The following is a 24,511-nucleotide window of genomic DNA, read 5'->3' on the forward strand; positions in this document are numbered from 1 at the left end:
GGCAATACTGACTTTCCTCCATGACTGGTTGAGTATTTCTGTCAGAAGCACCTTGCAAATTTGAGTATTAACAAATTGGAGTTTTTATTAGGATTATTATGCTAAGAATTTTTTTTTAATGATGATTTGAAAATTGTGTGAGAATTTTGGGGTTTTAATGGTCATGTAACTTCTTCCATGTTCTTAACACCTGGACTGGAGCAGTAACACATCTTGAAGTGCTCATACTAGGCAAGTGACTTGCAAGACCTTTTGGGCCAGTACGCTGCTAACAACATTAACTGAATCTTTCGATGGACCACAGGCAACATTAACCTTTTGGAGGTTAGTTATTTTTGCATAAATAAAGTCATATACATGACTAACACTTTGAAATACAGTGTTCTGCTGCTTATCCAGAAACAATAGCAGGAGGGCAGTATAGGCTTTGCTGACTCTGTAGAGTTAAAGTGTTTAAGTGAGCAGTTCCATGTCAAGGACCTACAGGTAGGTTATGTGTCACAACTAGTTTCTGGCTGGCACTAGCCTTGATGTCTGCAGTGCATGTCTTAAGCGAAAAAGTAGTTTTAGTCTTTTGTGTAACATTAACTAGTGATTAATTTCTGATTGTAACTTAAATATAATCTTCAAGTAAAAAAAAATTCTCACCCTTTTGGTTTTATGGGTTCTCTTGCAACTCTGTCTTTAGTCAATACTATTTTAAGTATCTGCTTGTTTTCAGTTGCTTGTTAGACATTATGAAATTGCTGGTTTAATAAGTTATGATGTTAAAGATAACAACAGTCTAGTCTTGAACCTATGACCTCTATCCCGATCAAACTGGCTTCTTCAGTAAGATGGTAAACTGTCAATTCTTGCTGCTGTGATTCTTTTCACAAAAAAAAAAACCAATGTAATTACATAAATAAGGCACTCAAATGCATCTTTCCTCTTGGGAGAGGAGGAAGAGTAAGCATACACCTAACAAATGTTAATCATTGCAATTAACAGAGTAGTACTCATCAGTGTAATACCTCATCAGGTTATAAAGGCCTACTCAGGATGAGCTGGTACCCAAACACTCAAATGCTCCAAGCTGTAACTAGGTGCCAGTGTAAAGAAATCTTCATTTTTTACTCCCTTTTGTCTGTCTCTTGGCCCTGTGATATGCTGATTCACATAAATACACACAAAGATCATCCTTTTGCTTCCAAAAGTGGTTTTTCCAAGTTCAACAGTTGTGAAGTGTGGTATTCCTTGCCTGCTGAAGCTGGTGCAATTCAATCATAGATGAAGTTATAGTACTTAAATTTGCTGGTGGAGGGTATTGTTGGCTGTGTCTCTGCATAAAATCTACTACAGAATGCTTTGTGGCTGTAATCAAAGATGGACAGCTACTTTTGGTATCTGGGCCAAATTCCTTTGGTAGTAATTGTGGCTGACTTCCAGTTCCTCATTTTAATATGATTAGGAGCATATTTTTTACTTCCTGTCATACAACCATTAATCATCTCTATCGTACTATGCAGCTGTCTAAATGCTCTGCAGTTGCAGTTTATCTGCCTGGGAGGCAATTTCTTTATGTAGGCAAAGCACTATGAAGCATGACGTTTCTCAGTGTTATGCTGAATGTAATATTAAGAGGCCCAGTTACCATTTGATTTAAATCACAAAACCCATCCACCCTCACCATACCATTATTTCTGGGGTCTATGCCATTGTTGATCTGATTCTGAGCAAAAACCCACTTAAAGGAGGAGGCCAGGCTTTCAGCTACGCCATGTCAGAATGTAGTATTCTGAATTATTTGCCTATTCTGCCCAGCAACTTCTGTTTGCTTCACAATTGTTCCACTCAGTACAGTTTGTGGAAGGAAGCTAACTGCCAAACTTCACTTGCTGGTGAAGTCAGGTGGGGGATGGTAACACCAGGAGTTGCCTTTATGGATGTTGAGAATTTCTGAAGTTCTGACAACAGGCAACTTCTAGGGTTATGGTGGGTAATCTTGTATTATTTTTTTTAATACAGTGAATTTACAGACTATCTCTAACATAACCATGAGGGTATGAAACAGCAGAGGGTCCAAAGATTGCTTGGAAAACTGGTGTAGTTTGTTAATAACTGTGTGCTTCTGCATGTCAAGCCAGATCATTTCTGCAGCACCTTTTTAAGAAAGGTAGCTACTTGTTCTTTATTGGCAAAGTAATGATCAATATCTGACTTCTGAGAAATAAACAATAGTAAGCATTGGTTTTATTGCAAGTGTATTTTGTTTTTCCAGGTCTTGTGTACTGTAGCACCTAAAGTGAATCAGAATGCCTCTCAGTGATGACCATAACAGTGATTCAGAGTCTTCACGCCTCTCGGAAAGCACAGCTACTTCTAGCGACTCTGAATATTCAAGGCAGAGCTTTAACAGCGATTCTTCAAGCAAACCCAGTTCTCCAGCGTGTAAGCCTATTTCAGCCTTACCTTCATTGTGCATAGGCGGATGAGGCTAACTTATTTCATTTCTCTTTGCTATTCTGGGTAGAACCTGGGATTCTGAATATCTGTTTAAGAGTATTATGAGAAAGGCATGGCTTTCTCTCTGCTGTGAAACAGTGCATCTACTTGTGTCTGGAGCACCACCAGCAGCTGTATCCATGGGGGTCTCCCTGTGCACTCCTTCCCTTCAGAAAGCGTAAGAAAAGTGTGCCACTGTGGACATCCTAATCTTGATGTGGGTAGTGGTCTCCCACTCAACCAGATACAGCTTTGTGCAAAGGGTGACTTTCTTCTGTTTGCTCTATACATTTAAAAATTAAATCTGTAGCTTACAGATTTCATGTAACTTGATCTTATAATATAAGTTAATCTCAAATTCCCCTTTTTTATTTCTTTCATAAATATTAGGATCAAACAGAAAACACACATTTGCACAAGGAATGTATTTTGAGTAATTGCTTGTTAGTGGAGCTGTAATTGGCAGCTGGCTATCTGTCTGTCTTTATTACCTGTCTTCAAAGGGTTAATTCCAAATACTAAATTAAAGGGCAGAATTTGGGGGTTTAGAAACTTCTGGAATTACTCTTGCTTTCTAATGTAGAGTTTCTGTTATGATATTAATGCCTATTTGTAAAAAAAAAAAGTGTAATTTACAGAGCATCTGCTATGGAACATAAGTGGGGGTGTTCTCAAGTCTGTAACTTCAGAATCTTCTCTATAGGCAATAAAACCACAATATAGCCATTATATGCTCAGAATTATAATGGACATCTGGTATCTGTTATTGCCCAGGTTTTTGGTCTGGTGGATTTTACAGAAAAGTTAATAGCAAATCTGTGGAATGCAAGATCCTGTTTTAAAGGAAAAAAAATATCTTGCTTAAGATGCAAAAATATGAAATTGCTCTTCAAAATGTTATGAGGCTTATGTGGTATTGCCCACACACACACCCCTGATAAGCTGGGAGTTTCCTGAGTTAGTGTTTTAAGAAGATATAAAGACCCAGTAATCCTAGGTTGTTTTTTCTAGAGTCCAGGTAGCAAGCAGCAAAGCTTCTAAATTTTAATATTTTTCAATTGCACTTATGAATTATAGATATTTGGCTTGAATGGATCTTGTTTGTTCCAGCAGCAAGTCCCCCTAAGATGATTACATTTGATGAACTGATGGCAGCTGCACGAAATTTGACAAACTTGACCCTAGCTCATGAAATTGCTGTAAATGCAAATTTTTGCCTAAAACATGAAGACTTGCCACAGAACAGGTAAGAGCCTGGATTTTGTGAAAAGCAGCACTGGGGTTGGGAAGAGAGTAAAATAAAATACCACCCCACCCCAAAAATAACCCAATCAAAACAAAAAACTATCAACAAAATCCAAACCAAAACCATTTTTTATCCTGCACCTCCAGGAGTCACTGTCAGCATGATCTTGCTTGGAACAAGTGGTGCAGTCCAGCTGAATTGATAGACTGTCTTGGCATGTTGCTCTGTTTTAAATGTCACAGAAGATAAAGGGTTAATGTAATACGAATGCGCATAGTGAAGATGAGTATTGGTTTGTTCTGTGCAGTACCAAGCCCTGTGGAAAAGGTGAAATGGTGGCTTTGTATGTAATAGTTCATTGGTGTGGTAGTATTAAGAAGGTAAAGCTCATCATGAACATAGCTCTAACATTAGCCCCAGAAGCCATGCAGAAATACCTGGAGAACCAGAGGAAGCAAGACATAACTTCCCTTATGTAGGTAGCTAAATAGACATGTCTGTGAGCAAGAGCAACTTAAAAATAACCCTGGTCTTTGCTTTGAGAAAACTTACATAAAAAAAAGGGGGTATTTTTAATTGCATAAGTCCCTTAACTGATAATTGGTTATATGACAGAGTAGTTTTTGAGAAAGCATAGTACATAACATACAAGGTTAGAACAACGAGTACAGATCCAGTAAGGAAAAAGGGCAGTTAATACTACTTTACCCACATCTGAATTGCCAGCACCACTTTGTACAGACACCTGTATTTTATAGAAGACTTGTCAGTCTAGATGGTGTTTTGGGACCTGATGACCCACAGCCCAAGAAAGATGATTGCAGGGCACAGTAGCTGGTGAGGGGCATTTTCCCTCACCCCAGTGATTGTGATCAGACTAATCTAAATCACTTCTACCAATGATGAAAAATAGATGGGAGTCATTTCTGTATCTAATTGAATTATTACACAGTTTTGCAGGCACAGTGAAACAGATTGTACACAAGGCTTTTTGGGATCACTTGGAATCGGAACTGAATGAAGATCCTCCAGAATATGAACATGCTATCAAGCTCTTTGAGGAAATCAAGGAGGTAATGTTCTTCCTCTCCTGAGCCCCAGTATTGCTTTGTCAGCTTATGTCTGAAAGGCTCTGACTTCACTGAAGAGTCTGCTAACTCAGTTAACACCTTTATGTTTGTTCTTTAAAGATAAAAACAGAACTGCAAATAGGTGTAATTATAGTATATTTATATATATTATGATAAGTTGCAAGTCAGCTCTTCTCTCAAAGCTTTAAATTTCTCCTAGTTTCTTTCCAGCATGTACTGTGAGCTTATGGTATGAACAGGAGTATAAATGTGACTGTACCTGCTCATGTAGACTTTGTTTACCCACCTCCCTGGGCATTTCACACTCCCAAGACCCACTCTCAGCAACTTTTCTGGCCCTTTAGATTGGATATTAAGAAAAATCTCTCCACTGAAAGGGTAGTCAGGTGTTGAAACAGGCTTCCCAGGGAAGTGGTGGAATCACCATCCCTGGAAGCGTTCAGAAGCTGTGTAGATGCAGCCTTTAGTGACATGGTTTAGTGGTGGACTTAGCAGTTCTAGGGGAATGGTTTGACTTGATGATTATAAAGATCTTTTCCAATCTTGTTGATTCTGTGATCATACACGGAAGCATGCACACCTTCAATCCCAGCATGATACTAAGTCTTTCAGAAGTTTGAGTTAGGAAATGTTTGTTTTATAGGGCAGTATCCAGACATGCTTTCTGTTTTACTAGAGCTTTGAGCTTTTTTGCAGAACTCTGCAGAGATAATTTTAACAGTACTTCTTTCCTGCTACCTTAATGTTCAGTCTTAATGTGTCTTGTTATAGTCAGTTAAATACACTTGCCATTAAGATCTTATTTCAGCATGTTTACAAACTGGTTTGGTTTTTATTAATATGCTTTTTTATTTCCCCCCTACTTCAGATTCTTCTTTCCTTCCTGACTCCTGGAGCAAACAGGATTCAAAATCAGATTTGTGAAGTTCTAGATACGGATCTTATACGGCAGCAAGCAGAACATAATGCTGTTGATATTCATGGGCTAGCTAATTATGTTATCAACACTATGGGAAAGTTGTGTGCTCCAATAAGAGACAATGATATAAAACAGTTAAAAGCAACTGACAATATCATAGAATTACTGAGGTTGGTATTCGGGTGTCTTGGGGGTTTTCAGATGAAAATCTCTTCTGAAAGAGTACTGGGCAGTGGAAGAGGGGGTATAGTCTTAAAAATTATGTCTTAAATTGTGTCAGTTTATATAACAACTGCTCTCAAACTATAGGAAAACTTATACAGAAGTATTAAAGGGGAGAAGCTATGACATGCTGATAAGAATATTGTCTTACATTGTAATAAAATGGATAGAATGCCTAGATCAAGCAGTACCAGCTCTGACTAAGCCACTGAACAACAAAAAAACACTCTTGCAGTAATCTCTTTCAGAGACTGCTTTTTCAGTCTTGTTCATCCTTACAAAGCTTACGCAGCACATTTGTACAGTTCCATCTTGAACTATTTAGTGCATGTAGGAGGCCAAACTTTACATTTTAAATACCTCTAGTAAAGATATAATTATTTGAACTTGAGTAAAGCATAACTGGCAGAAACTAGTTTACTCTTTCTTAGGTACATGAAAACACTAAGAGTAGATGGAGCTGTTCTACTGTTTATTGCAACTTAGATCATATGCAGGGATCCAAGCTACTGGGATTGTTTCTCTTTGTACAAATTTAAATAAAAAGTTAACGTACGTTCATTTAGGCTGAAATGTACCAACTTACAGGTGCTGCGTATTGGTCTTGGTATCTGTGACACCAAACCTTACACACAATACTCCTTCAGGTATCCTGGAAGCTATATAACGTCTCTCTTACACTGAAATACTGATGCAGTTTACTTCTACCAGAATTGAAGTTAAAGTACTAATGTAGATGTATCTCATACGTGATGGTTAAAATCAATAGACTAATTGTAAAATTTTAAATTTTCTCCTTTCAGACAAATATTCCGTGTTTTGGACCTGATGAAAATGGATATGGCAAATTACGCAATTCAAAACCTTAGACCATACCTTCAGCGTAATTTGGTGGACTACGAAAGAACAAAATTCCAGGAAATTCTTGAAGAAACACCAAGTAGGTATCCTGCTATCTTTAAATCAAAACTTCCTGAAAAAAAAAAAAAACCAAAAAACTAAATACACACCTATTTAAAGACATGCTATAAAATCTATCAATTGCAGTTAATTTGGAGGAAAACTTCAGTTTCTTGTCTGGATCTAGCTGTTGCAAAAGTTCTTTGATAAGCAAGCTACCAATGGGCAATTGCTTAACTTGCTGTAAAGGATGTTCATCTGTAATCTGGGGTGCTTTCAGATGAATTTGTATTTGCCGTATTGGTTTGTATCTGAAAAACAAACTGTAGCTCTTCCTGTCTGGAGACAGAAGCCCTGTATACTGAAAGATGAGACTTTATCTCTTTTGTGTGCAGCTAGTCTATTGTTAGTTTGAAGTAAACCTATAAAACTAGTTAGTATGCATGAAAGTTGGGACAGGATCCTATTTTTAATAAACAAAAGGCAAGCTCTGAGGGAATACCTTAGCTGATGCAAAATCAACTTTATCCATTATTACAGGTTTTGCGTAATGTGGCTAAACAGGGTTCAGGAAACATTTTTCAAGAAGACAAAGTAAGCTTACTAACATCTGGAGAAGGGGCTTCTGAAATAGGAACCCCAAGCCACTGATGCAGCTTGCAGTATTTATATATGCAGCCTGAGGAAAAACTGTGTTAACAACAAATGAAAAGCTATTGGAGTTCTTTCTCCCCTCTATTTTCCAGTCCTGTACCCCAACCTAGTAACTTGCCTTCCTGAAAAAAGAAAATAAGAAAATGCTCTGGGAATTCTGAGGCTGCTTTTACGCCAAGATCTTGGCTGAAGTCTTAACAATTTGTTGCTGGGTTAATACAAGCTAGCTGGGATATTAAGGTGACCAGTGGAAGATATGTGGGGAAAAAAAAAATGAAGGGAAGAATTTACATGTTAAAACTCAGCTGTCCACTATGTTTGAGTCTTCAGAAGTCATACTCTTGTTTATGAGTACAACTCTTTTCCTCAAGGTAGTGCTTATTTTGATGAGAACATGCAGTAAATCTGTATTGATTTGCAATGCTTAGGTGCCCTGGACCTCACAACAGAATGGATAAAGGAATCTATACAAGATGAATTGTCATCTACTTCTGATGAATCTTCATCATCCCCTGGTGCTGATAGTAGTTCTAAACGAACCATTAGTCCTACACTGGTGCTAAACAATGGCTACTTGAAACTGTTACAGTGGAATTATCACAAAACAATTCCAGAGGTAGGAAGTGTATTTCAGTGTCTTCAGATTTCTAGCTATATGAAAATATTTGTGTAGTATAGTAATCCTTCTGTTGATAACTAAGTGAAGTATTCTCTTACACTTCTTACATTTCCGAGTAGTAAATTCAGAGTATGTGCTAGTGTAGTGTCTGAAATACAAGATGTGCAGCAACTAGAAAACAACAATGTAAACCTTGTCTTGATTCTATCCCATCATAGCTCACCAGCTCCATCCTGTGAGCAGTCTTGGCCAGGGTCACAGGCTGGGCCTGGTACTGCCAGCTCCTGGCTTTGTGTACCTTCAAGGGAACTGATCATAGCATTCTGTTTTCCTAAGAGCAGCAGGAATTAGTGGGATTGCTCTTGCTTTAGAACAGAATCAATGAAAACTTGAAGCCCTGTAAAGCAGATACTCATCCTTTTGCAGTGTATATAAACTATTGTTTTGAGAATCAGTGTTCAGTTTTTCCTACCAGCTCCTGATCACTGACCTCTGCAACTTTCCATAAAGCCAATTTGAAATTGTCCATCAGTCAGAGCTAAAATTAGCATCTGCAATGAGCTCCTTAGCTATACTTAGGGTAGCCTTTTAGAGAACTTGCTGAATATATGGGGAGGCTTTTAGTGTTCTCAGTCAGTGGACACAAGGGAAACCATCTTGTTTCTACCTTAATTTGAAAAGCTTTGAATAATAGCTACACACAGGTATCCTCTGGTGAATGTAGTTTGCCATACTATGAAACTACTACTACTGAGTGTTAATGCCCCTGCGCTTCACAGTGAAGGGATCTGGTTAGGATTGAACTCTTTCTAACCTAAAAAAATCACTCCAGCTACATTTTACTGTGGGAATTACAGTCTTGGTATGATCAACTGCGTGTTTGCCTGTAACAGGTTATGAATCACTTGCAGAACTTGCTCTGGTGATTGAGCTTGTGGTTGTCATGCACAGTTGTTCATCACTGTCTGTCAGTTCCAGATTGCCATTTTTCAAAGAACAGCTGAATCCAGAAGACTGTTGTCTGTAACCTTGATCACTGCAATGTCCTCTGGATCCCCTGAGCATTTTGCTTTGTTGAATTGTTGGTTGCAAATTTCCATTAGCAGTGATGAGGAATAACATGCAATGTCCTTGGTTTGCTCTGCACTGAAGACATTACCTTTCTTCCTGCCATAGGCTTACTTCTGGTACTCATACATAATGTTACTTTGTGCAATATTACATATTCAGAGTATTTCAGCTGCTGTCTCTTCTGACATTGTGTATTTGTGTTTAAAAAATGTCAGTGCTTCATGACTATATCCTGTATCTGTCCTTTTTCCTGCTTCTCTCCCTCTGTATTCCTAAATTAGTATTATTGTTTCAATTCCAGACTCTAATAACAGACGAAGCTCGTCTTCAGGAGTTGAGAGAAAAGCTCAAACAATTACAGATCATAGCTTGTGTTTGTCTTATAACAAACAATATGGTGGGTGCAGCAATTGTAGATGTGCCTGATTTTGCTGAGCAGCTGAAAAGGATCTCTCTTCCTCTTCTTGAAGGCATGAACAAGAAGTAAGGTCTTATTTTTTATCACTCTTCATATTCATTTATTTATATTAAACAGGAAATACTAGGTGGATCTGAAAACCCTTGGAAACAACTCAAATGTCATAGCCAGTGCTTGTTAATAATAGGAAAATATAAGATTTTAATAACCTGTATCTGTATTCCCTTGAAAATGTAAGTCCACTCTGTTAGGCACATACTTTCAAAGGTATATTTTAATGAAATCTTAATCTTGATGTTAGTATACAGAACTTTGGGGTCTAGTACTAAAGTTCATTCATATGCTCCTAATACTGAAGAGGCTCTGGCAATACATTCACTGAATTGTCTTGCCAGTTGCTTCAAACTAGTTGTAGTTAAAACTATTTGGCTGCTTATTTCTGCTGCCTGCAAGTAAGTGATGTGATCTCAAGGAGTGTCTTAAAATAGTTTTTCCACTCTGCTTTTTCTTACAAAATACTATGCATGTGGCCCAGGAAAACACCTTAGCGTAATGGAAAAATGAAGTGGTGTCACTGCTGTACACTTGAAATTATTTTTCATGTTAGGTACTTATTTTATCTTCTACATGAAGATTTGTGCTATACCTGTAGATCCTTGTAAATCTGCAAAAGAGAACTTTCCTAAATTCTTTTATTGCAGATGGTGGGTTTAAAATAAAAGGGGAAAAAGACAAGTAAGGTCACTTTACAACCTATGCTCTAGAAACTGCTGAAGTTAATGCTTTTCTCTTTCTTTCTTCCAGAACTTTTGATTTGAAGGAGGCTCTGGATGCTATAGGTGTCCAAATTTGCAGTAAAGTGAACAGGTCTCTAACTGAAAAAGGTCTTCCCACTCTTGATGAAGAAATGCAGAGTAATTTAATGGGTCAAATTGCTCATATTGTAGAGGAGAATAATCCTGTCTGTTCCTTGATTGGTTAGTAAGATTATGTATAATTGTTGTATGTGTTATGTCGTATATCAACTTACTCCCAGCAAGCTTAATCAGATGTGTAATTATTTTTAAAAACACTTTTTACTGGGGCAACTAAGAGTAATGAAATCTTTACATAAAGAGGGTGTTCTTAGTGTGCTGTAGAGCATGGCTATTCACAGCTAGAAATACTTTAAAAAGTGCCTGAAGAAACAAGCCTTGACATGCTCATATTTTGGTGGAGAACTGAGAAAAATGAGTACTATTCACTCTTCCTTCTGTCAGTTCTGGGTTTAAACTTAGTGTTTTTTGTAATTTGAGTCTACTTAGGTAATGTAACTTGTTTGCAGCAGGTTTATGCTGCATCCAGCTTGCAGGAGCCAACTTCAAGAAGCTTTCAGTATTGTTTCCCACTACAACACAGGCTTGGGAAAGAGTTGTTACCCATGCTGCTGGATTTTGTGCTGTGCTGATGTATAGGGTGCTTACAAAGTGACTATGGCTTCAGCTTGGGCTCTCTTGTTCTGAGTGTACTTTATATTTTATTTCAGACAAACGGATCCAGTTCTTCCTGAGAAGCTTGCTTGCTCTTCCCAGTTTTCAGAAGTCTATGCCTACCATGCCAGGAGGCCTTTCCGTGATTCAGACAGAAATGGAGCTTGTTGGATCTCAGTATGCAAGCATTGTAAACTTTAATAAACAAGTGTATGGACCCTTCTACGCAAACATACTTAGAAAACTACTTTTTCGTGAGACACCTATGGGAAAAGCAGAAGCAGAAACAGGAACAGCAACAGCTACCAGTTAAAAATTTTCACCTATTTCTTTACCCCTTTTTTTATCTTCCAAAGTGATCTGTCTTCCCTACTAAGAATAGTCCACTCCAGTGAATAGCAGTGAGAGAGATCTTGTAAAATGTATACAGATAGCTTCTGAAATTCACTGGAAAGACATTTAAGTTCAAGGACATACATATTTTAATAGAATAAATTCGTTTGATGCATTTTGTCACTTGTGAACTATTAGTTCTCATGGCAAGCATTTATGATTTGCATTGGGAAGGGACTGGTGCTGCAGAAAATACATGGACTCAGTCAGAGATCAGTGTGATCAGAAAAAAGCCATTTGTTGCAAAGCCTTAACTCCTTATATACTTTTTCTTACAAACACAGTGATTTGGCATATTATGATTGGATACATATCTTGAAGACCCTTAGGGACTAACATATAATTTGTTAAGCACAGGTGTGAGAACCTGACCTCAAAAGCTTGCCAACAGTCCACAGTTCTCATAACTCAGTGAATTCCTGCTTCTTCTTATCTTGCTTGCTTAAGCTTCCTCGGGCCTCGCTGTATCTTTTGGGATTATTCAGAGTTCATGTACCAAATATCCATTCTCCTGTGAGAACACTGTGTCCACATCTCCCCCTTTTAGTTTTATCTATCTTTTGGATGACCCTATGTGAGCAGGGGATTTGGGCTAGTTTGTATCTCCAACATCTACCAACTACAGGCTGCTGGGCCTGCCCTTTTTTCTGCTGTATGGCTCTCTAATAACAGGGGAGGCCATCTTTCACATCAAGGTCTGGCATGGCATGTGTCCCCACTGCTCCACACCTGCTGGGTTGCAGCCAACAGTGGAGCTACAGGTTTTTCTTGGTGGCAAACACAGAGGCCAACCCAGTCTTGCCCTTGACTGTTGTAGCAGGCATTTGGTCAGTCTCAGTCCTTGCACCTTGTCAATGCAGAGTTTCACCTGCTTCATCCCGTAACAAGTTGCTACTATGGTAAGGCACACACAGATTTACATTAGCAGAGTAACTATTAACAGAGTGCAGCAGCATGTTGAAGATGCTGATGGCAGCGAGGGACTAGCCAAAGAAATTTCTTACCAGTGGAGTTCTCCCACCCTCTTAATTTGTTCCATTACCTGCTTTATAACACTACCATTGTATTAGAATCTTTCTAGCTTTTGCCTTAGCATTTTCTAACAGCTGCTGCAAATTTGCATGCTCTAACATCTTTTTTACAAGTGACAAATCCATACAATATAAGGTGTAGTTTCTTATTAGCAAGTGGCTAGTAAATACAAGTGGTTTTATACACAAAATCACAGCTTCTAATAATTTCTAATTTACAAGCACACATATTCAAGTTGTTACTTTTCAGTTGCCCCCAAGTGATGTTTTGCAATCATTCATTTTTCTCTTCCTCTGTCTCATTCTGCTTGGGGTATTCATGGTCAGCTCCTGTAGCTGAGGCATCGGGTTCCTCTGCTCATCTGTCCAGCTCATAGCAAGGCTTGACAAGCGTTGCAGGCAGTTGCCATGGACCTGTAGGCAGGAGGACACAAATATAGTCAAGGAGTTTGCTGCATGAGGCTGGCACAGTACTTGTTTTTTTTTTTGCCACCATTAAAACAATGTTATTTTTTCAACTTAAATATATTTATATATAGCAATGCAATTATGAAATGAGAAAACAATTGTAGGTAAAATGTACAGTGCTTACATTGTATTTTTGTAGAGCAACACCTAATACAACACTCAACTTTCTGAAAAGACTTTAATATAAGAACTGCTTTTGTAACCAAAACCAGATTCGTACTAGGCCAAGTTCTGGTACTCCTGCAACTACTGGAATGAGAACTTGGCCTCTGTTAATATTAGGGAATGCCAGTGTTGTAAGCTGTATGAAGTATAGCAGTTACAGAAGAAGCATGCACCATTTGAAGTAGGAATCATTCACAACTTCTCAACTGTAATTGAGATTAATGATAAGCACCTAAGAAACATCATGTTGATGGGAGGGGGGTGGAGTTACTTTCTGTATATAATGTTTATAAGCATTTTGTTTATCCAGTGGTGGTCATACAGCTCTTAAATCTAACCTTTAATATGTGTATGTACTAATCTTTGATCTTAATGGGTATTAAGTATTTTTAAGTTAGGTCTTTCTGACCTTTATTCCTAAAAGCACTTGAAAGTGACCTTAGAGAGTACCACAGAGCAACTTCCCCCTTTTATATTCTGTTGGATGAGGGCGTAAGCTTTTCAAAGGATATCCTGGGGTCTGAAAGCAAGAACCCAAGTGATTAGTCATTCTGAAAATGTGATTGAGTTCACTTTCACTCATTTTGTGAGAAATACTGCGGTTTTCTTTAAAGTTCTTTGTAATAGTCCCCAGTATTTAGTTCCCATTTAAGGCATCAGGAATCTTGCATACAGAAAATGAACAGGCTTGAAATTGAGAAATGTGGAAATAAACTGTAAGTTTACACAGCTTTATTTTGCATATTTCAGATTACTGGGAATAGATACTGCTGGAATACGTATTATAGATATGTTATCTATGAAATTGAATCTTAATTTACTTGAAAATAATCTTTTAATATATTACTACATAATAGTCCTTTTTAAAATGTCATATATAAACTCCATATGGTACAAGTTATATAGCTTGTTCTAATATTTTATATTACAATCTATTTTTTATGAAGAGACAAGATAACCCATAAAAGCTTAATGTGTCCCAGAAATCGTGTATGTACATTACTGTGTCTTACCATAAAGGTCTAAAAAACCTGGGCATTATTAGCACTGTGGTTTTGTAGTCCGTTTCTAGAGAATTGTGTACTCTTTTTGGTAAGGGAAATGACTTCTGGTCAGTTGTTCCTCACTGTTCAAGAATTTTGGTCACATGTACATAAGAAACTTTCTCCAAAATGCCTTTTTAGAAAAGAAATTTCTGTAGTGCACTTCTGCTCTATCCCTTGTAAAAAACATTGCACAAAATAAAGACGAATGCGTATTTTAAAGGGAACTGTTTCCTGAAGCCTGAAAAACCAGTGAGAAAGAAACTCCTAGAATATAGGAATTGTGCCACTAGGTAGAACAGGCTTGCTTAGATGAATATGAAATTTTGATATGCAATTCAAAATCATCAAGAGAAGAATGCATTTCAAAGGCAATTATGGGAAGTTAAATCCTAGTGAATTGCTGCATCTTTGAAAAGACATAAACTATTTTAAGCTTCAGCCAAAAGAGGATCTTATCAGTGTTTGAAGATGATTTATAACAGGATTATGATTTTTTTATAATATTTTATATGCATTCTATTATTAAATACAACTATAGATCTTCAATGTTCTGGGGAAACTCTCATACTAGGTTTTACCAGTAAATACTCAAATGAGGGTTTGTTGGGGTTTTTGGTGGTTAACTAGCAAGGGGCATTTTATAGCATGGCCTATGTTTCAACTGATTGTTTAATGTACCTTAATTTTTATTTAATGTTTGAAGCTTAGGCACTGCATCAATTTAATGTCATGTGTTGCATGCTGTTGACACTGCCGTGGCTGAAATGCACTTGCCTTTACTCTGAAGTTGTCCTTGTGAAGCAAGATGTAATTCTGTAGCAGCTTTCCCTGATGAAATGAATATTTGAGGGTTTGTATGCATTAAATTCTTTGTGATATGACTGGTGGTGAGAAGTCATTTATGCCAACTTTCTGAGATGTAATGGATTATTAAATGCTGAAGATAAATGACTGCACTAATAACACATCGTGATTCAAATTTCTCAGTTGTAGGTGGAGTCTAGAGCTCTGATTTAAACTGGGCTACACAAATAACATTCAAAACAGTTGTGTGCTTAACTCAGATTCCTTGGAAGAAGGTTGTATTTGGTTTGCAGGGCATGGTTTTGACAGCAGGGTGCCTACAGGGGCAGCTTCTGTGAGCTGCTGGAAGCTTTGCCCCATGTCCAATAAAGCCAATGGCTTCAAAACAGACCTGCTACTGGCCAAGGCTGAGCCTCCCGTCAGTAATGGTAGCACGGCTGGGGTAACACAGTTAACAAGGAGAAAGAAAAAAACCTGCTGTACAACAGCAGCCAAAAGAGGGGAGTGAGAGTATGTGAGAGGTCATAGTACACATAAGTAACGTGTACACGTAAGGTAACGTGTACTGTATCACAGCTCCACTCTTGGGAATGATAAAATAGATGGGAGGCTTCAGACTGGACGATACTGGGGTAGAGGGCAATGACAGATCCCCATAGTGAGTGGCAATAAAGGCATGGGTAAGCATTCTGTTCTTCCTGTAAAATCTCTTAATCTCCTAGAATCACAGAATGGTTTGAGGTCCTTGGTTTAGAAAGGTAATAATAAACTCTTAATCCTCTGAACATCATTGTTTGTTTATTACTGTTTTCTATTGTGGAAGTAATCATGATTTCTGATTATATACTAATGGAGGAGGCTACAGGTCACTGGACTGAAACAGTTACTCTTTGAGCACGTCCTTAGATGGAAGGGCATGAAGGTTGTTGCAGCACTGCTGTGTGTTGAAATCTTCAGGCTGACTGTATTAGGCAGGAAGCTAAATCGAAGTGATATGAAATGTTGCTACTCTCAGGTTTAACCTGGGCCTTCATGTCCAGGATGTATGCGTGGAGCCCAGACCAAACTCAGTCAGCTGTTCATGCAGAATGTGAGCCAGAGCAGAGGTGTGTGTGCAAGTACTGTTTTCACTTTTCTACTTTTAAAATGTGCTTAGCAACTGTTATACATGAACCGGCAAAAGCTTTTTGTCACGGGAATTTAAAAGATCAGAAATGCTTCTTTGTTTAAATTAAACTGGGGAAGAGGAGTAGTCCTGTTAACTGTGATTTGGGCATCTCTATAGCACTTGGGGGGGGGGGGGGGGGAAGGCTGTAGGTGATCCAGCTGCAGCACTGAACACTAAGCTTGGAAAGAGACAACAACAGTATTTTCTGTAAGCTTTTCTTTGCATCCTAAACATTGTAAAATATCAGCACCCCCTTGCTCTGTGCCCTCGTGTGTGTGTCAGCCCGCTCCCCAGGTTCAGAGGGAGACCCCCAAACGCTAACAGGCACTAAAGTCCCCTCCGAGGAGCCAGAGCATCGGGGGAAGAGGATGTTGGAGAGACCCGGCAGCTCCTACCGAAGCCCCGCTTCGGCCCCCGCTTTCGCCCCGTTTACCTGCGTGTGTCTCCGTGCTCATCCCGCCAGGTCCCCGCGGCCACGGAACGTTCGTGCACCGCGCGGCTGTGGCGGGAGGACGCGTTTGGCTGCGGCACGCCGGTCCCTCGCCGTCAGCCTCCGCTGCGGTTTCTGTGCGGGGTTGGGATGGAGGCGCTGGCGGAGGAGCTGGGGGCCCTGACCCCAGAGCAGGCGGCGGCTCCCGTGGACACGGTGGAGGTTAGCGGCGGCGGGGAAGGGGCGGCACGCGTAATGGGGGTCTCCGTTCCTGGGGTTGCCCAGGAGCAAAGAGGCCTGTGCCCTCTGCGGTTTTTCCTTAAAGTTTGAGGGTTGCCTGGCGTGGGGATAGGGAGGAAGTGAAGGAGGCTGTGTGTCAGGTTCCTTTGGCCTCACTGGGCTTCGTGTTTGGAAAGAGCACGTCAGAAATGGAGCCCAAAAGCCTTGTGCTGCGATTTGCCATGAGTTCCTCTACCAGTTCCACCGTGAAGGATTATTACACCACAACTACAGCGCTGACATGTGCTTCTGAATGTCAGACTAAAGTGGTGATGATCTGTGACTGTTACAGTATGCTCTCTCCCCTGGAGCCAAGTGCTGCAGCCTCGTGCTGTGCCCTCTGGCCCTCCTCACCTTTACCCTCAACCCGCATCCCTCATCTCAAGTGAGGGGTGGGCTCCCCATGCCGTGGGGGGTGAAGGTGGGGCTGAGGCAAGAAGATGTTCCCAGTGGTCATCAAAGAATGGAAATGGAGGAAAGTTTGTAGGAGCCTTGGTATACTTGGACTGCACTTTGTTTGATATCAAACTTTGTGTTGCGTCAAACTTTGATAGTTTTGCTAAATCTCTGTAGGAGTCAAGGTACTGTTGGGTTTTACAGAGACTCATGTCTGCAAGTGCCGTTCCTGGGACTGAGATTCTTGCATGTGTTTGTCAAGGAAAAGTTGTAGCAAGTCTTCCCTTGCTAGGAATATAATTTACAGTGTTAATGACCAAAACCCCATTATTTGTTCTTAAATGAGGGTGTGTTAGTAAGGAATTTTCTAAGAAATATATATTCCCACATCAGTTGCTTTTAGAAAAGAGAATGCCCCATTGCATCCTGAGTAAATACTCCATAGTACATATAGCTTATTAAGATGATCTGAGTCATCTCTCTCTTTTGTTTTTACTCAGCTAGGTTGGTTTTACAGTCTGTTTTTATAAATGGATCTGATTTTAAATAACATTAGTGTTTAAAATTGTAATAACAACAACAACAATAGTAATAAACCAAACTCAAGCTTAAGCCTCTTAGATGCTTGTTCACTTTTTGGAAAGATATTTCAAACAGTTTTTTGTTTTCAGGAAAAATGGAGACTTCTTCCAGCATTTCTGAAGGTTAGTGTGGTGCATGCATTTCATGGCAAGAATATTTTGTCTCCTTTCTAACTTTACATTCCTCTCCTAGTTTTTGTTGTTTCCCAGGATACCTGTCCTCACCTGTGTGGATTTTGCTGTTATTTTTTTCTTAATTCCAATACAATTACAGATAAAGTCATTACATAGATAGGTTTCTTGATTAATTTACAGATTAATTTGTGGGGGTATTCTTTTTGATCATAGAATCATAGAATAGTTAGGGTTGGAAAGGACCTTAAGATCATCTAGTTCCACCCCCCCTGTTTTCAATGAACATTGTATATATGTAATGTTTCCAGATCATTTTGCTGGTTTGCTGGCACTCAGAGATCCTGCCATGGTCTTTATAAAAGACTGGGTGTTAAGTTTGTAGTTGTGTTTGTCATAGGAATCATATAACTACAGTTCTGGGTTCTGCAAAGGCTTGAATATATGTATATCTTCCCTTGTGAAGTCACAGCCTGACAGAACTCAGATTGCTAGTGTCTTTATTTCAGTGCTACTCATTTAATCTGGTATTAGTTTAAGGCACAGTTCTATATAGAATGCCATTGGATGTAATAGCAGGACTAACAGTTGGAAGTGAGGGAGGAGAAAGGCAGTAATGAAAATTGTATCATAAAGGGGATAGGTAAAGTCTATGATGTTCATAGTACCTTCAGGGAATTGCAACCACCTCTGCACCCATCGTCAGTCTTGAGAAATGTTTCCCACTTCAGCAAGCTTCTTTTCAGCCTCACTATGTTAATTCCTTTCCTTCCCAGTTTCTTCTTTCTTTCCTTCTCTGCACTTCTCTTTTTGTTGTACCCGTGAGTGTTTGATCCTGGCAGGAAAACAAAGCTCAAAAGCCAGTTACCGATTGTGTATGTTTTCACTTTGGCTCAGGGCTCTGAAGATGCTTCAGGGCCCTAATGAATCCTGTTTCTGTGTCTCTCCTAGCAACCACATGGACTTCCATCACAAGCTTGAGCTACTGATATTGTCTGAATTCTTGAGACTGTGAAAAAGGGAGGGTTGCTGCTGATTGTGAGGTGCAATTTGCTGTGTGCTTTATGCCAAGTGTATCCATCCCACATTATTTCCAGCCAGTGAGCCCTTTGCTACCAGGCTGCTGATGGTGGTCTGGCCTGTCTGTTGCATGTTGATTTATTTACGCCAGCAGTGATACAGTTATACAAAGCTGATATTGTGCATTACAGTTTCTAAAGTGGAGTTTTCTTCAATAAAGCTGTTGAGATCACCTCATTGAAAAATAGAAAGAGCTACCGGCCTGATTTCTAATAAATCCATAATATTTTCCATAGTAAATCCATAATAATAAATCTAATAAATCTATAGTAAATCCATAATATTTTTCTTGCCTATATCATATGATGTGCAGTGTTGTTGTAAATTAGGGAAAATCTTATCTGAAGAGTTCTGCTCTGGAGTCATTTCTCCTTTGTCTTAACCCATGGAGGTTTCAATGAGAAGCCTGATTTGTCATTCTAAGCTTATTTCCTACTAATAATTTTAGAAAGAACTGTTGCCTACCACGCAAACAATGTAAATGTGTCTCTATATATGAAGTTTTAAGCCTTACAACATGTTATTTGTCATGGGATGTTTCAAAGCTTAAAGCCCTCTGTAAGCATGTAAGCACATGTCAATATCAGCTAGCAGTCTTTCCTTTTCAAGGCTGGATTTTGCACTGCAGTGAGGATCATTACACCTTTTATTTCTGCAAATGCCAATCTCTTAACAAAATTAATGCTTCTCTTAGTATTCCTTCAAGCCAAAATCTTTCTTCTTTTCTTGAATCCCAGATAATTTTATTTAGTATAATACCCCTTCTTTTGATTACTCTAAATACCTTAAACTTAAATCCTTGAAATGTATTGTATCAACCCATTACCTGGGGGAACTGGGTTATGTTTATTGTGTGATATTACCCCTGCGCATGTCCTCTCTTCCTGCCTACAAATCAAACTCAGATTTCTTAGCAGTGTCCTGCCCTCCTGTGACTGTTTCCTTGCTTATTGACCTCTTTCACACCCCACTTCTGTTCCATCTGCCCCATCTCACTTGCCATCCCTCTCATTCTTTATGCTAACTGCTCTTGTTAGGGTGCAGGCAGCTTTTTTCTCAAGCAGCACACATGGCTAATTTTAAGCTAATAACAGCAATCTGACGAAAGATTTTCCCTTGTATTGGCTCTTGTTTGTGATGTGAATTTCAAAGTCTATTGGGTGTTTATTTGGTACAGCTACGGATTTATTTTTCTGACTCAAAAGGCAATGCCAGCTCGTGGCAATGCTAGTGTAGAACCAGACTGATTGTCCAGGCACTTCTCAGAATTTTTTAACTGAAAGAATTTAGCACAGATCCAAAAGTACTTATAAATTCTTGTCTCAAAATTTCTGCCTTGTATAATTTAAGTTACTGACACTAATTCCATTTGCTGCATGCGTGTATTTTTTAGGTGAAAGGACTTGTGAAGCAGCACATAGACTCATTCAACTATTTCATCAATGTGGAGGTATGTTTTCTTAGTGGGAAGAGAGTGGCTCTTAGTACTCAGAAATGGCACATGATTATCTTTTGTTGTTTTGTGTTTTTTTCCCCTCCAGATAAAGAAAATTATGAAAGCAAATGAAAAAGTTACAAGTGATGCTGACCCAATGTGGTACTTGAAGTAAGCATGAAATGTTTTCTGTATCGGTAGTACCATCCGGTGCTGTCTTATGGGTTTGTCATTGGCTATGCTTATAGGCACCTGTGTGCTTATAAATCAAGAGAATATTTTCCATGGCTTACCTATTCTTTGAAGCTTCTCTTCTTTTCTATTGAAATATAGGAATATTTAAAGAATAATCATGTGAAGCAGACTAAATAGTCAGCTGTTATCAATACTTTATGTCATAATTTTTTCTATAATTTAGTAATCTTGTGTGACAGCTGGGAGTTTCTTTTTGTCTATTTGCAAAGGTAACTTGGGGTTTATTGCATGTGCAATTTAAATCTTAATTTTAACTAACCAGAACATAGCTCAAATATAATGAGTTACTTTGGGAAACTCATTAGTAACCAACCTACATTTATCAAAGCATTTTTCAGTAATATTTCATATTACTGAATATGATTTTGAATATTACTGAATATGAATATTACTGAAAATGAATAGTATTTTCAGTAATATTTCATATTACTGAAACCTATCAAAACCATTTTTCAGTATATGTAGAATTCTGCTTCCTGAATTTCCTTAAAAATATTTGCCTTGTTGCTCATTTTGGAACTGTCTGTATTACAGGTACCTCAACATCTATGTTGGTACTCCAGATGTGGAAGAAAGCTTCAATGTAACACGACCTGTATCGCCTCATGAGGTATTGATGTTTGCATCTGTGTTTGTTTGATCTTGGGAATGTCTTGGGTACTAGCTGCAGATAACTTTATTTTGAGTATGTGCATGCTACCTGAGGTGATACAATGCATGCCATCATCACAGTAGAAGGAAGTTTCAGAGATTTAAACATTGCGTAATGCATTCTTTTATTTTTTAGTTCTTTTTTTTGTGGCATGTTCATAGCTGTATTTGGTGTTTCATGGTAACTGTATTTGAGTGAATTTCCATGAAAGTGGTGATAAGTACTTCTCCTGCTTAGTCTTGTGGCTCTCCTTATTACAGCTCAAGTCATCACACCACAATGTGGTGTTCTTTGATGTTTTTATTAGCTTCTTTTAAATATTAGCCTTGCTACTGTCTGTACCATAGGTCACTTCAGTCTCCCTTTCCTTCTCAGTCTTCTTTGGGAGCATACATCTGATTTTTTTCTTACAGTTCTTAACTCTGAGTCAGAGAGCAAACAAGAAAACTTTGAGAAAACCCAGGTGGAAGTTGATAAAATTACAAGAAACTGCAGCAGAACATTAGCTTTATGGGTAGTATATTTAACTTCTTTGCACTGCTGTAAGCATGTAGATTAACAAATGGATTGTGTACTTCTGGAATGAAGATGCATGTTGGAGAGCAGATTCTGCTGTGAACTGACATCAGAGTGTCTGTTGCTTTTGGAACGATATAAGGTAGCTTCCATACATACAAGAAAGCCGTAAACTAAGATAAGGTTTAGACTTTTTAGGATTGCTTCCAGGTATCTGAAGTCACTCAGTTCTTGTCAAAGATTGCTCAGGAATAAATTACTCCCGTTGCTATGCTTCGAGATAAATGCCACTGCAACAGAGGTACTGACAGCTTCTTTTTAGCCTCAGAACAGGAGTTGAGCTTGGAACTTTGCCTACAGCTTGTTGTCAACCTGATAAATCAGTTCATGTATCAGACACTTTTTATCTTGCTATGTACACTTGATTCATGAAGTTGGATTGTTTAGTTTTTGGTTTTTTTTTCATGTAGACTCTTACCATGAAATACATTCTGCCCTTTGGAAAAAATTGTATTCAGCAAATGCTATAAACCTTGTCTATATGAAGAGAAGCCATACCTTAAAGGCTAGCAAGCAGTCAAAGAGTGAGGCTGGGGAGAGCAGATTAGAAATGATTGAGCCTTGAGCTAGGTTATGTTGTAAATATGTATATCTTGCTTCTCTTGCTATTTGAGGAATTTGCAAACTAATTCTGGGAGTCTTTACAGGAAGTGGTACTGTAGTGAACCTTCTGTAAGACATCTTTAGAAATGGTACTATACAGTGAGATTTGCTCATTCTGTTAATAAGCTAGCATACTCTCTGCCTTACTCTCATGTGTTTTTCTTCATATGACAGCACAGCTCTACAGCTGCTGTGAGTCTTCATGCAGAAATGTCCCTGAGCTGAGTGCTTCTCTCAGAGCCTGTGACACAGTATGGTCTTTGTGTCAGCTCTGCAGATTAGGCCTGTTTGTTTAATTAAACTGTTAAGAAGTTGCACTCTGCAGTGCTGTCCTTTGAAGACAGATCCACTGGCTGCTTTTGAAACATGACAGTATTTGGGTTTTTTTTGTTGTTTTGTTTTAAACAGGGACTCATAAAATCATAGAATGGTTAGGGTTGGAAAGGACCTTAAGATCATCTAGTTCCAATCCCTGTGCCATGGGTGGGAACGCCTCACCATAAACCATGTTGCCCAAGTCTCTGTCAAACCTGCCCTTGAACACTGCCAGGGATGGAGCATTTGCCACTTCTTTGGGCAACTTGTGCCAGTGGCTCACCACCCTCACAATAGCCCAGGTACCATGAAAAGCTTGGTCAAGCTTTGCTTTGCTTGATATCTTTGAGGATTTATAGGAGACAGAGCAAACATGGAATGTTTTAAGAGGACCTCTTCAGCTTGTAGGGCAACATCTAACCATATGACTGTTCTCCTTTTAGTGCCGCCTGCGAGACATGACTTACTCTGCCCCGATTACAGTGGACATTGAATATACACGAGGAAGCCAGAGGATCATACGTAATGCATTGCCCATTGGCAGGTAAGGTACTGTATATCAAGCATCTGGTACTAGTTTTCATTTGGTTCTGTGTTTGGAAGAGGTTTTACTGCAAGGTAAATGTAGGCTAACCTTGCTTCCTTGTTAAAAGAAATAGTGACCAAATTTTCATGAGCAGCTGTACAAGATGTGATTGTCAGGTTCTGTTGTAAGATCCTGTTTTGCAAAAGCTTCTCGAAATCCCTTTCCTTCCAAAGAAGGGTGGATATAAGGACAGATGTTGTCTATGTTATACTAATATAAAACCAAAGAGGGAAATATATGAAAGAGCACTGGAGCTGCAAAATTAAAATAATCATGTTTGCTTTGTAGCCAAATTACTTATTCTTTCATACATAATATGCAGAGATATATCTGTAGAAGGTGAATGGTAAAACCAGTAAGGCAAGCATTAGTTCTTCTGCACGAGGTTAAAATCACCTTTAAATTTCGTTTGGTTTAGAGTCAAGGTTGAGCTTTAATGGAGAAACATTAAGGACTTTTTACTGATCTTGTTTTTCTAAACTCTGTCAAATGACTTTTGGTTATTATTTTTTTCTTTAAGAAATTAGATGTCCTTCTTAACCATACCAAAAATGTAGAATCCCTGACAGTTCTAGCATTTAGTGAAAGCAGAATTCCATTTTAAAGGCAGTAAAGATGTCTGTCTTTTGTAGACCATATTTCTTAAAGACCATCCCTGCTGGCTTTAAAGTTCAGTGCCTTACAGAGACTGTTTGCTATGTGACTGTGCATCTTGCTAAAGGTGGAGTAGGGGTAGGAGAGAAAAGATGCATACTTAAGGAGCTACACTTGTGAAATTTTCAGTTTTCATATTAAAAAAATATACTTTAATTCTGTCGATACAACATGATGCACAACAATGCTTTTACAAAGCCAAGCTTCTATAGGTGTAGTAACAATTTCTTGTTCTAAGTAATTTCTTAAGAAAAGTCTTGAAAAGACCATCTAAATTTGAGTCCTTTGAATTGCTTCATGGTGTGTGCTAAAGACAAAGAGAAAAGTTCAAGTAAATGGTAATTTTCAACAAAATACATTACCAGTTTC

The 24,511-nt window shown here is 38.7% G+C and overlaps 2 protein-coding genes across 7 annotated transcripts in view; both read left to right on the forward strand.

The window, feature by feature from the left end:
- Positions 1-193: 193 nt before the first annotated feature.
- Positions 194-11,661, forward strand: TCP11L2 (t-complex 11 like 2). Of its 6 annotated transcripts, none has more exons than XM_062602727.1 (11): positions 195-324; positions 2,019-2,155; positions 2,261-2,430; positions 3,595-3,730; positions 4,683-4,803; positions 5,690-5,910; positions 6,766-6,902; positions 7,945-8,132; positions 9,508-9,689; positions 10,429-10,601; positions 11,150-11,661. In XM_062602727.1, exons 3-11 carry the CDS (start codon positions 2,295-2,297, stop codon positions 11,404-11,406), a joined length of 1,551 nt encoding a protein of 516 aa, XP_062458711.1. In that variant the 5' UTR covers positions 195-324; positions 2,019-2,155; positions 2,261-2,294; the 3' UTR covers positions 11,407-11,661. The 6 variants fall into 6 exon arrangements, with proteins under 6 accessions (XP_062458709.1, XP_062458713.1, XP_062458711.1 ...); XM_062602728.1 differs by having other exon boundaries at positions 250-324; positions 2,008-2,155; positions 2,243-2,430; XM_062602726.1 differs by having other exon boundaries at positions 250-324; positions 2,008-2,155.
- A 5,012-nt stretch (positions 11,662-16,673) lies between these two features.
- Positions 16,674-24,511, forward strand: part of POLR3B (RNA polymerase III subunit B) — a 74,084-nt gene continuing 66,246 nt past the window's right edge. Inside the window, exons 1-6 of the mRNA XM_062602709.1 lie at positions 16,674-16,820; positions 17,945-17,977; positions 20,460-20,516; positions 20,608-20,672; positions 21,291-21,366; positions 23,346-23,446. Coding sequence (XP_062458693.1) covers positions 16,749-16,820; positions 17,945-17,977; positions 20,460-20,516; positions 20,608-20,672; positions 21,291-21,366; positions 23,346-23,446 — 404 coding nt within the window. The 5' untranslated portion in view covers positions 16,674-16,748. The remainder of the gene's footprint in view (positions 16,821-17,944; positions 17,978-20,459; positions 20,517-20,607; positions 20,673-21,290; positions 21,367-23,345; positions 23,447-24,511) is intronic.

Source organism: Pezoporus occidentalis, unplaced genomic scaffold (assembly GCF_034315485.1).
Source record: "Pezoporus occidentalis ecotype Australia unplaced genomic scaffold, CSIRO_AGI_Poc_V1 ctg78, whole genome shotgun sequence".
In the NCBI taxonomy this organism is placed as follows: Eukaryota; Metazoa; Chordata; class Aves; order Psittaciformes; family Psittacidae; genus Pezoporus; species Pezoporus occidentalis.

Coding starts and splice junctions, on each gene's coding strand:
- TCP11L2 (XM_062602725.1), top strand. CDS start 2,295: ATGCCTCTCAGTGATGACCATAACAGTGATTCAGAGTCTTCACGCCTC. Junction 6,903..7,944: donor AATTCTTGAAGAAACACCAA/GTAGGTATCCTG, acceptor TGCAATGCTTAG/GTGCCCTGGACCTCACAACA. Junction 10,602..11,149: donor TCCTGTCTGTTCCTTGATTG/GTTAGTAAGATT, acceptor ATTTTATTTCAG/ACAAACGGATCCAGTTCTTC.